The sequence below is a fragment of the Corapipo altera genome, unplaced genomic scaffold, assembly GCF_003945725.1.
Source record: "Corapipo altera isolate COAL_440 unplaced genomic scaffold, ASM394572v1 2b, whole genome shotgun sequence".
In the NCBI taxonomy this organism is placed as follows: Eukaryota; Metazoa; Chordata; class Aves; order Passeriformes; family Pipridae; genus Corapipo; species Corapipo altera.
Genome location: NW_020884874.1, coordinates 16,796,051 through 16,808,376, shown reverse-complemented (window position 1 = coordinate 16,808,376; position 12,326 = coordinate 16,796,051). Strand labels below are relative to the sequence as shown.

At 47.0% G+C, this 12,326-nt stretch overlaps 1 protein-coding gene across 2 annotated transcripts in view; it reads right to left on the bottom strand.

The window, feature by feature from the left end:
* Positions 1 to 6,644, bottom strand: part of RSPO3 (R-spondin 3) — a 63,664-nt gene extending 57,020 nt beyond the window's left edge. The window contains exons 1-2 of one of the 2 annotated variants that reach the window (XM_027631905.1): positions 6,543 to 6,644; positions 5,445 to 5,590 (exon numbers count right to left, since the gene is read on the bottom strand). In XM_027631905.1, coding sequence (XP_027487706.1) covers positions 5,445 to 5,590; positions 6,543 to 6,601 — 205 coding nt within the window. In that variant the 5' untranslated portion in view covers positions 6,602 to 6,644. Of the gene's footprint in view, positions 1 to 5,444; positions 5,591 to 5,799; positions 5,948 to 6,542 lie in introns of those variants that run through there. The other variant, XM_027631899.1, reaches the window with a different exon arrangement.
* Between the last annotated feature and the right edge of the window lie 5,682 nt (positions 6,645 to 12,326).

Below are 12,326 nucleotides of genomic sequence, written 5' to 3'. Positions count from 1 at the left end.
AAAAGAGTAAGTCTGATTTTTGAGTCCTAGCTCAGATTTTATCAGGTATAACTTTCATTGTCTTCAGTGAAAAATTTACAGCAAGAAGAAACAGCAAAATGGGGATTTGCAAAGGCTTGATACACTAACGGCGAAGCTCAAAAGAAATTAATCTCACGAGTTAACTTGATTAACTTCAGTTGGCTCAATAGGTGAAAGTAGAAAAGTAGTTGTACTTTTCATATGATTAAGAAAGAAACTGCCCCCAAACAGGCTATGTATTACAATTTTGAAAGGTAAAGGGCATTGTTTTACCCTATATAGGGACTGTACGTATTTGGAGCATACAATTTTGCAAGTACTCTAGCATAGGGATTCTTCCAAACTCAAACTGTATACTGAGGTCCTGAAAAAAAACTCCCACACCAGCTCCAGTGAAGTCAATGGAGCTTTCTCCACTGAAAGCAAAGGAGGCAGGTTCAAGCTCTAAAAACATTTCATTAATAATAGCAATATTTTATTCTGCCTGCAAAGTGAAATTGCACATTTCCATATTTGCTGATATACCATCCTATATCAATGTCTTTGAAAAATTGTGGTAATATATGTATTTGGAGTCTAATATGAATTTTATATAGTGTAAGAAATGTCTTCAGCAGCTGACAAGAACAAAATTTGTAATTATCACCCTGTCAGGTACGAAATAGGAACTGATCTGTAATGTCCTTTAAACTCTTGGGATAATAACACATATTGTTCCACCTTACAGTGGTATGATCAGGCACAGATCTACATACAGACAGAGTTACTAAAATAAAATAACAACACAAGTAGTCTATACCTATCATGCTTCTAAAGCTTTCAGCAGTGAGTAGTGATTTTCTGATATTTAATTATTTAGGATATTGTTACAACGAGATACACTCACAGTTTATGACAATAATAATGAAACAGCTCTCCATCTGCTTTTGTTCCTAATGACTGCAATAGGAATTTTACTATGTCAAAACAAACATGTTCTCATCCAAAAATTAGAAATATAGTTTCATTGCAAAAAAAAAAAAAAAAAAGATACACTGGTCACCAGCAAAGTATTTACCCTGAGAATACTAATATGAAGACATCACAGAAAAAAAATATCATCAGCACGCATACATTTTGAAAGAGAACTAATACTGAGTAATTCAGTCCTGCCCAAGGGGTCTGCTTGATGGCTGCTTGCTTGGCTAACTTCTACTTTAAACTGTTGCAATGAGACACCAAATTATTCCTTTTTTAAAAAGTTGATAAGAGCACCTCTCTTATATATAGACTGTGCAGCATTGCCATCTGTGCCGTGCCAACCCTTAATATACATGTAGATATGAATAATATATATAGATGGTGAACTATTAAAAAAATTGCTTCCAAAATGCAGTGTTATTTTAATTAATAATGTAATTCCTCTTTTCTTGTTGACATTTTACCTCCATGTGAATTGCACCCTCCACGAGGGTATTAGAGGACTGAAGATATAATTTCACCAGCTTGTGTTTTGTCAGTACTTTCCTGGTTTTGTTTTAATTTATATAGTTATTTTACAAATGGACTCTTACACATCTTCATTTTAAGTTTTAAGTAGTTGAATGCAAACCAAGCCAGAGAGTCAGAGTGTTTGCAGAGTGGAACCCTCCACTCCTGATTGTGACCAGAAGCAGATGCTGGAAGACCTGCAGTCTTGCATCGGCAGAGGAATGGACAGAGGAGAAATGGCTGGCAGGCAGGCAGGCAGGCAGGCAGGCAGGAAGGAAGGAAGAAAGGAAGGAAGGAAACCAGGAAGGAAGGAAGGAAGGCTAGGTATCCTGAATGTGCCAGCAAAAGGCAGGAGGAAAAACATCAGATGGGCTACCAATAATCATGGGAGCTCTACATCCAAATTGCACTTCCAGAAGCATACAAATTGTTTTAGTCTCAGATGTAGGAGTTGTGATAGAAGTATAGAATTTTCTATCACTTTGCTTATTCTAGAGATTTCCAAATTTAGTCTGTGGCTCACTGGTAGTCCATAGGGTCATGGCAAATGATCTGCCGGTCATTCACAGACCCGTAGCTAATAATACTTCATTTCCGTCCATTAGAAGGTCAATGAGAAAGATAGCTAACTGTCAGTACTAAGTTTTGGGGGCTGGTGGTGGCAGACCCAAAATATTTTTGAACTATTGACTTAATCCTACTTTTTTTCTAAGCAAACTTTAATCACGGGTAGATGCATAGAATTTCTTATTCATTGGTATGTTACTCTGTACTCAGCTGCATTTCACTTTGGCTTGTAGGACTCAAATAAGCAACTTTATTAAACTTAATTGCTCTTATCAGAACAAACCCACAAATCTCTTTGATAATTATATGTTTGCTTTTGAACTTTTATTGATCTTGTTCTATGTTTAATTATGGACCTGATCCTCTGCTTGCACTCTGTTCTTGACTTCAGGGGCGTTTAATATCTGCACAGCCAACTATGTCTTTACATAGCTGAGATAGAGATTTAGGATTCTCCAACTAGAAATTTCAGTAGAAGTATGGAGAGTGAAAGGATTGCAGATTAGACATTTCTCATAGTAAAGACTACTTTGGCAATAGGTACAAAATAAGCAATGCTTCAACACCAGATCCTTCTGATGGGGAAATTTAACAAATGAACTTTGATTTAAATCAGCAGAGAGTCTGGTACAGCATATTCTGAATTAGTCAGTCCAGACTTTGTTATTTCTTTTTGCTAAAATGTGTGAGTCTACAATGCAATACATGGAATGGAGACTTGGATACTAAATAAAATGAAGTAACATGGGCTCGTTGATTGCTTGATGGCAAGTGGTCTGTACTATATTTAACAATACACAGGTTAAAGAGATATTTGAAAACACTTCCCTAGCGATGGGTTTATGATATCTAGTTAAAGGAGACTATCTGAGCAAAAAACACAGAAATCCAGAGAAACTCTTCCATGTAGTAGATGAATTTGACAGGTGCCTTCTTTATCCACACACTGTAATTTATTCCAAGTTGTACTATTCACTAAAAGCAATTTATGGATTTTTAAAGCCAAAGGGATCAGTGCAAGTGACTGTAACCACGTTTACAATAACTTTCACAAACATTCACTCTCTAATTTTTGCTTCAGGCCGAGTAACCGCTAGTTACACCAAAGCATGTTTTACAACCAGTTGGATTTGAAGACCTCAGTCAGTGGACGATGTACACACCATGGCCAGGTGAGGTGTTCTGAAAGGCTTTTTGTCTTCACTGCCAAAATAACAAGCCAGATTTCCATCCTGACTCTCTAGCTGTGATTTTTCAGTTCTGCTGTGAATTTACCTTAACTCTTGCATTTTAACCATAAAACTTCGAGCAAGCACTCGGTACCTCCTTAACGTTGTCCCAACCGGCTAAATACCCGCGGCCAACACTCCTGCCTCTATTTCTCGAAAGTTACGCTGCTTTGCAGGGTGTCTCAGAACGGCCGAGGTGGAACGGCGCTCGCCTGGAGATTACACCGCCTCTGCCCCGATCCTAGGAAGAGGCGGCTGCACCGCACCCAGCACTGAGAGCGGCCGGGGGCAGGAGGAAGACCTGCCTTCCCCCGCCAAAAGCGGGGCATCGCCCGTGCCGTGCCGTGCCGATGGGAGCCGAGCACCTGCAGCCGGGGCTGCCCGCCGAGCACGGGACAGCAGAGGTCGCCGCCGGCCCGGCGCTGGCCCGGCGCGCCGCGCACCAGGTGCCGGAGCAAGTCCGGGAGGAGGGGGGCCAGCTCCGCGACCCTCGCCCTGCGGGGGATCCTGCCCCCCGACCCCTACCGTGCCCCCGACCCGGGGCTGAACCTCTCCGCCTCGCCTGTCGGGGTACCCCCACGGCTGGGGGTGGGGGGCAGCCGCAGCTTGCGGGCCCTCGGTTGCCAGGGCTTAAAGGAGTGGGTGGGAAGTGATGGAAGCTGCGGAGCTCCCCCTTGCCAAAGATAATAAATCGGATGCCCTGACATGTTTTACTTAGCCCTTAGTGCTCCCTCGCTGCGCGGCCGTGGGGATCGGAGGGCTGGAGCCCCGGTCTCTCTCGTCCTCAGCTCCGCTTTAGGGGCACTTTAGGTGAATCAAACCTTGTTTGCAGGAGGCAAACTATACAAAGGAGGCTTTCAAGGGCCAGCCGTGCCAAGCAAGGCAAGGGAGCAAAGGCTGAGCAAGAGAAAATTAAAATAATAGTACCTCCCCTCCCTGAGGAAGTAACTCAGTTACTTCTCGCTGATTAAATGCAGGCTGTTGTGTTTTATGACATTTCCTCGGTGTCTGCAGCTGTCAGGGAGAGCGGACAGGCATGAGCAGCCTCTCCGCGGTAGGTGCGCAGAAAATGCCTCCTCCCCAGAAACGGCGGCGGGTCCGAAGCAGGCGGGGTGGCGAGGCCGGGTCGGGGGCACGTCTCGGAGGCCCTCCTGCCGCATCCCGCTGCGCCCGCGGCTCCTTGCAGCGCCCCGGCAGAGCTCTGCCCGGTGGCCCTGCCCGCGGGGGGTGGTCACTGCGGATCCAGGCCCGCGCCGGAGCCCCAAGCCGGAGCCCCAGCCCGCCCGCCCGTGGCAGTGCCCCGCGACCTGGACAGCGCCTTCCCGAGGGGGCGACTCGCTCCTGCCTCCTTGTTCTTCCCTCCCCGATGACGGGGGGGCTTTCCTCGCCTCCTCGGGGCGACAGCTCCCTGGGAGTTGCTGCCAGTATCCTGGGTACTGCCTCGCACCCTTCGATCCCCCGTCCGCCTCCTGCCTTCGCCCCTGACCCAGGCGGCGAGGGACAGGGACCGGTTAAATTAGAAGAGAAGAACCCACTTCATTCCATACGATTAAAATTTAAATAAAATAAAATAAAATAAAATAAAATAGTAAAAATTCGGGGGCCACAGTCCCAGGACAGTGGCGATGGGTGACTAGTGGCGAGTGGAGGCTGGAAGCCAAAGGGCCGGACAGCGCCGCGACAACCCACCCTCCCACTCCGCATCGCCGGGCGCCAGGCTTAACCTATAGTCAATCTGTACTGCTGGTTCTTGGGGTGGGGGCTTCTTGACCGGGATGGAGAAAGGCGCTTGGGGCATACAGGCAAAAAGTTACCTGTCGTGTCATCGCTTTTTCCCTTTAAGAAGAGGAATAACCCAAGAAAGGACGTTCCCCTTTACCAGACATTAAAATGTAAAGGACCAAACTCAGGTCTTCCCAGGGCCCGCGCTGTTCATCCCGGTGAGGTGAGAAAGAAGAGCAGAAAGAGGTCAAAAATCGCCTTCATCCCTCCAATTGAATGAAACTGCCCGCAAATCCGCTCGGCCGCGCCGCGGGCGCGGAATTTGGTTCCCCAGGGCACTCGCCCGGGCACCGGGGGCACAGAACTCCCCGGACAGGTGAACAGCACAAAGAGAGGAAGCAGAAGTTATCAAAGTATAAATCTCTTCGCACTTACTTCTTCCCTGTCGCCGTACCCTGGAGGCGTGCTGGCTGCCAATGTATTCCATAAAGTTCAAAGTGATAAAAAACCAAGAAATCAGTCGCAATTGCATAGTAACCCTTTGAGAGTTCGACTTCTCCTTTTCGTCTTTTTTTCCTTTCCTTAAAAAAAGAAATAATAAACCGGGGTGGTAGGCGGCAAGGGATGAACACAGCAGCAGAAATACCTGCACTGAGATCCAAAGCTGGGCTTGGCCGGCTTGATGGCTTTTGCCTTTTTTTTTTTTTTCTTCCTTTTTTTTTTTTTTCCCCTTCCCCTTCGCTTTTCCTATTGCACTTTCCAGCAGTCTGCCCCGCTACCTGCCGCAAACCTCAGAGGGCAGTCAGCAGCGGAGAGGAGCCGAGCAGCCGCCGCCGGGGTCCATGCCGGACCGGTGGCCGGCAGCATGTTGTGCGGGTGCCGGGGTGCTTGCGGCTGTGCGCGCCCGTGTGAGCGCCGGGCGGGCGAGGTGCCGACAGGACGGATGGATGGATGGCGGTGGGAGAGGAGTGTGCGAGGGCGGGAGCGGCGGGGGGGCAGAGGGAGGACCCAGCCCCGCCGCCGCCGCTCCGGAGCAGCCGCGCTGTGCGCCGCGGGCACCGCCAGCCGCCGGGCGCAGGTGGGCCGGGCCCCCCCGGCTCTCCCGCCCGCCGACCAGGAGCCTCCGGACTTCATGCGGGAGCTGCTCCTGAGCGAGGCCCCGGGGGAGAGGCCTCGAGGCGGGGCGGGCCGGGAGGAGCAGAGCCCCAGCGCCCCGGCACGGCGGGGGGAGGCTCTCCGTGCCCGGCCGAGCCCTCTCGGGGCACGGGCTCCCGAGCATCCTCCAGCGGCGGGGCCCGCGGGCGGCAGGGTTCTGCAGCCTCGCTGGCAACCCCCGCCTGGAGGTCTCCACTCGCCTCCCCTCCGCCGCCGGCCTTCCAGAGGTCACCGCGAAGGTGCCGCTGCCCCCCGCGCCCCGTCCCCTCCGTGGGGAGGAGCCCCCCCACTCGCCAGGGGGACGGGGCGGGGTGCTTAGCCCCTTCCTTGCGGAGGGGGACACAGCGCAGCACCCCCCTCTTCCCTGAATCTACTTACATCCCTGTTTGAAATGGAGATGGGGAGATGGGAGGGGGGCGGTGAGGAATTTTCTCCATTGTGGACTTTCCCCACGGGACAGAGGTTTTTCGAGGTGCCTTCTCTGGCGGGACGAGGCAGAGCAAATCCGCGTGTCCTGCCGGGACCCGGGGCCGTCCCCACGGCCGGCTGGCGGCAGGCGAGGCACGGGGCCGGCCCCGGGCTGGGACCGAGCGGAGTCGTGCGCCCGCGGGTGAACACAGCAGCATGCCGCCGGTGCCATCGGGACCCTCGGCAGAGCCCCGGCACCGAGGGCACAGCTCAGCTGCACCTCGGCGAGGCTAGGCCGCCTGTTTGACAGAAGAGTATCTCGTTTCTTTCCTCCGGCAAGGGTTTATTTTTGGGGTGAAGGGGAAGGCTACAAAGGGGGAGGTGAGGCTGATTCAAGGCAAAACCGGCGACTTCATTGAGCTCTTTCTTGCTTCCCCTTCTTATCTCAGTCCTTATCTTATCCAAGCCTATCTCTGGGACGGGAGAGTGAGCCGTGTAAGTCAGCGCTGCCTGCATCAAGAACCCCAGTGATGTGAGGAGCAGCCACTCTAATTGTAACTGTTTTCCTCAGTCTTTCCCCCCGCTGCCCCTTTCAGAGCTGTTATATATCTGTACCATAAAATGTGCAGGATTTAAAGGTCTGTGGGAGGCTCCCTTTGAAAAGGACTCCGGGGAAAGCCTTTCTAATCCAGGATACTTGAGCCGGATGGGGTGGGATTGCCAGAGAGACATAAAATAAAAATCATTCAGCAGACAAAACTAGGGGCTACCCTGACATGAAGAAAGTGCATTTGTCTCTATGTTTTATTTTGTTGGAGATTGAGACTTCTCGTGTGCTAGTGTGTGTGTAAATATCTGAGGAATCCAGGCGAGTGACATAAATAAACAAGACTGTGGAGAAAGGATGGGCCATGTATGTGAGCCAACCTGCAGCTAGCCAGCCAGCTCACTCGAGCAGCTTTAACACCAGTGGGCAGAGAAAGCATGTCAAAAAATAAACGCTCTGTGAGAAACATAAGGAAAACATTAAACAAACGGGGAGTGCACTCCCTCTCCGTGCCCTGACAAAGCACGGCTGAGAAAACTCTGCTTGCTGTCTCTCCAGCCTCTTCCCTTCCCTGTGTCCCTGCTACAACAGAGATGCATGGGACAGATGTGTTAAGAGACAGTCCCAGGGACTGTGTAGGTCATCCAAGAGCCTCAGCAAAACCAACTTGTGAAGTGTGTGCCAACCAAGGGCTAAGCAGTAGGGCAGGGTATGCATGAGTGACCAGCAGCGGTGGGGGGGGGGGTGGGGGAAGAGGTCCTTTACTTGCTGTGGAAGAGGGGCAGAGGCACAGACCGAGGAGAAAACAAAAGCTGTGCCTTGACTCAAGATGAGATCCAAAAAGCAGCAGGACAAGAGAAGGTTAGGTTACTCCCCCAAACCAGCCCCATTAGGAGGGAAAAAACCACCCAACAACAATAACAAACTGAACCCATAAACAGTTATCGCCGTTCTGCAATAAAAGAGGAAATTTCTATCATTGAAATGTGTGGAAGGAGCTTGTTCCAGAGCAAAACTTTGGCATACAATTCTCTGTTTATGTCGCTCATCCCGATGGATGAGATATCGGTGGCAAAGTTCAGGCTGACATCAGCCCTGGGGAGGCAGAACCAGCGGCCAGGCTGGGCTGAGCAGGGCTGCACAGCTGTGCATGGGCCTGTGGCCTGTAGATGACCGGCTTTGGGGGGATCCAGCACACAAAACACCTCCCCTCACCAGGCCCAGGGATGTGAGGAGCCAGGAGCAGCACACACTGTGGAGGGAGCTGAATCTAGTGTTTCCTTGCAACTGCAACAGATGAATCAGAAACAGCTCCCAGGGTGGTTTTATATGCTGATCTGTTTTGGGGTTTATTAAAAAGGGTGGGGAGGGAGAGAATGGTTGATCATCTGTATGTTGCCGGAAAGTCAGATATGTCTGTTTTACTGAACTGCATTGAAACCAGCAGCAGGAGACTGTAAAATCAGTGAGGTATTGTTTTGCTGGGGTTTTTTTTGTTTTTTTTTTTTTTTTTTTTTTTTTATTCTTTAGTCAAAGAGTAATAGTGTGTGGTGTTTTCACTATTGCAATTCCTGCCCTGCGGTTTTTCTGTGCAAATTTCCACAGCTAGAAAATGTTTATTTCAGTTTTCTGAGTAGCTAATAGGTTGTGGGAAAAAGAAGGTGGCCTCAGGATGCTCAGATTATATCCAAAATAAGATAATAATATTCAATTAATAGCTGATATTTTGCTTGTTTAAAATGGCACTCTAGTCGTAAAAACTAGCCATGTGAACAGGACAGCTGAATGCTAACCCTTTGTCATTCTTCTCTAGACTGGAAATAGTTTGTGTAAGTGAACAAAAGGGTCACTAATTTGCCTTTTCAACTTGGGAAACACAGTAAAGAAATAAAGGCCTTGGGTTACTTCTGATATATAACTTGAAAACGAAGCATACTGTGTCCAGTACAATATCCTTATTTTTCATGTGCTGATCAGGATGCAGATGGCATAGGTCAGATTTCACTACCAAGGAATCATCCCTGGTAGCATCCATACAGACCTGAGTCAGTCATGTCTGCTGAAAGGAGAAGGACTGGAGGACTGCAGCAGGCATCCTGAGTAAGGGTTGCACAACCCAACACATCTACTATTTGTTAAATACCAACAATATTCTTGGCACTACACAGGACTCCAAATCATGACATTCTTTGCTCCAGATTTTTCTTTTTGTACACAAACTAAGGGGCAAGCAAAAAATGGGCAAAGCACTCAGAGAGACACAAATGTGTAAGAAATTACCCAAAACACACATGCACACATGTATGTATATCTGTAAGTATGTGTGTGTGTGTGTGTGTGTGTGTGTGTGTATTACAATTCTTTTCCATGTTTCTCAATCTGACAGTTGTTATATTTCTCCGTTTCCTAACATAAACCATTTGTTCTTTAGCCATGTTCAGTTTAGGAGGTTAATCTTCTGTAACATCATGAGCATTCTCAAAAGCTGTTAATATCACAGAAGATCTTATTTCCATAGTCTAAGTATACTGAAAGAAGTGAGTGATGAGAAATGCTTTACTCAGCAGTTGAACTTATGTGTACTTTTGAAGAAATAAACTTATTCCTAAAGATCCAGTCCCAATATCCTCAATAATGTCTTTATGTTTCAGATATTTAAAATATCTAATGGCAGAACATTAACAACATGTGCAGCAGAGAACAATCCTACACTGGCAACAAATAGACTTAATGACCTAATTGCTTTTACCCATCTCCAACTTGTGCAATTCTGTCATTGTAATAAAATCCCAATGTAATCAAAGTTTGCAGGATCAGGCCCTAAATTAGCATGTCTATCTGGACTACCCCTCAGCCTGGGTCAGGTCCAAAGCCTGCTGCTGTCAGCTTGACCTTTTATCCGTCTGAGAGAGGTTTGGATCTGGTCTTCTGGATCACACTGGAAGAGAGCTGAATTATTGTCTTATTGTATGTGGAAGAAAAAAAAAAGGCATATTTGTGGGAAAAACACATGAATTCTGCAGCACAAACCTTCCAGATGCAGTTCAGTTAAGAAAGTCCAACAGGAAGGCCTCAAAATGAGAGCTTTTTGGCACAGAGGAAGTTTTAGCAGTTAATACGAGGATGATCAAACCATGCTAAGTCATTGTTTCCCTGTATTCATTTATCAGTTGGTCGTCTCTTGGACTTGCAATCAGATTGTAAAACTTTTGGGATGCAAACCAACATTTTGTTCTGTTTGCAGAATCTGTGCCTAGAGCAATTGTGTCTACAAGAAAAAAATCTCAGCATTGCCATGGAAGTATGTGTGTATTTTGAGTGTAAATACTCATTCTAGAACAGAAGCAACTAACATAAATGTGTTTTTTTTAATGTATGCTAAATTGGGGGAAAAAAAATAAAGTCTTTGTTCTAAGTAACTCCAACCACCTAGAAGGTAATACCAGAATAACTGCACTGGCTTAAATTCATGCATCAGTTTGCCCAAGTCTACTTCGTTTGTGCTGCCAGCCCATAGGGTGGAACTGTAATTGAGCAAATCTGGAGGATGTGAGTAACCAGCAAAAAGGTTTCACAGCCTTCTGACACATTCATTTGTCTAGGCATTGATTTCTCTATGATTTCAGTATTTGAGAGGATTTGGCAGTGTTTCTTGTGAATGTCTTTGGTGTTAATGTCAATCTAAGTAAATTCCACACTTGCCCAAATGACTTGCTCATTCCCGCTTCCTGGCTGTGTTGGTCCAAGGATTTGGGAAATATCAGGTTGAAAAATGAAATCCTAAAAAAACAAGGGTTTTTTTCAGTAGATTCACTTTCCTGATCTGGTTCACCATGAGGAAACAGGAATGAAAAACCTGACATGTAAAACAGTAAGGGCAGGGAGTGTCTCAAATAGGTCAGTGGAGAAATTTCACTACTGAGGGTGAAATTACAGGTGTAGCGTTTTTGGAAAGATGGGGACAAGGGAACAAGCTGATTTCTTTATGTGTGTGCTCACACCACACACAGCATGGCTGACAGGCATGTTGTCTGGTGGGCACGAAGAAGGATGATGGTGCACAGTGTAGATGGAGCTCATGTGCTGCAATTCCAGGTGCCCTCAACAATGCCATCCCATTGCCAGGACACCCTGAAGCAGTTCAGCTCCAGTGACCTGAAGTCATAAGAGGTATTATAGGGTTGGTAATAGCGGTAGATGAAGAACTGGGCAGCCACTGTCACAACATGAGGCACAGTGTGCAAGTATGGGTTACCTTGCCCTTTGCTACTGGGGAAGTGCAACAAGAATCTGTCTGAGCCACACAAAATGGGTCTTGGATCCCATGTTAATAAACACAGTAAAACAGCAGCACTGCCTCTCCTAAACAAGGGCTGGCACAGGAGAAAATGTTGTTCCACTGGCCACACTTTGTGACTCTTAATTAGGGTTTTAGCAGGTGAAGGCAACTACCATGCTATTTAAAATGTTACAAGAGATGGTCCTTCACTAAACATTGGTAAATGTGTCACTGATACTTATTCTATGAGACATTTCTGTGACATATGATTGTATTAGGCAGATAGTGCTGAGTAATCTAGAAACACTTCTGTACTCAATTGCTTTTGCTGCTTATTTCAAGGTGTAAATTGCAGGTTCTGAAAAACTGCAAAATGGTAGTCCTGAAGAAGACTATTCTCTGCTTGACTCTGGTGCACTGGTGACATGGTGTTCTTGAGAAGAACTTTTAAGCACAAACTGATGTCTGTCATTATGACTGGAGAGCTTGAAGCAGTTGCATATGTTGGATCAGTTCGTATTTTGCATTCAGTTCATTGGAGCTGAAATAAGCCCTCGCACTTTTCCAAAGAGGTAGACATTCCCTAGTCATAGCCTTACCCTTTTTGTGTACCTTCCAGCATATTTCTGACCACTGTTAATGACTGGAAAGGATCACACTGTGTTTTACGTCTGAACTGAGTTCTCTTTTCATAGGAGGCTGATTATTAGTAGAAGAATAACAAGAGTTTAGTGATGTGGAGCTTCTGCTAAGCTAGTATGTACATCTACTACATTGAACAAATTACAAATCAGGCATCAGACAGCTACAGCTTGAAAGCCAAGATTTCACAAAATATGAAGACATCTTAAACTTAGGAGTAACAAATCCTAACTTATAGTCATATGGTTTTGCAAGTAACATCCAACATTCAATAGTCAGACATCTA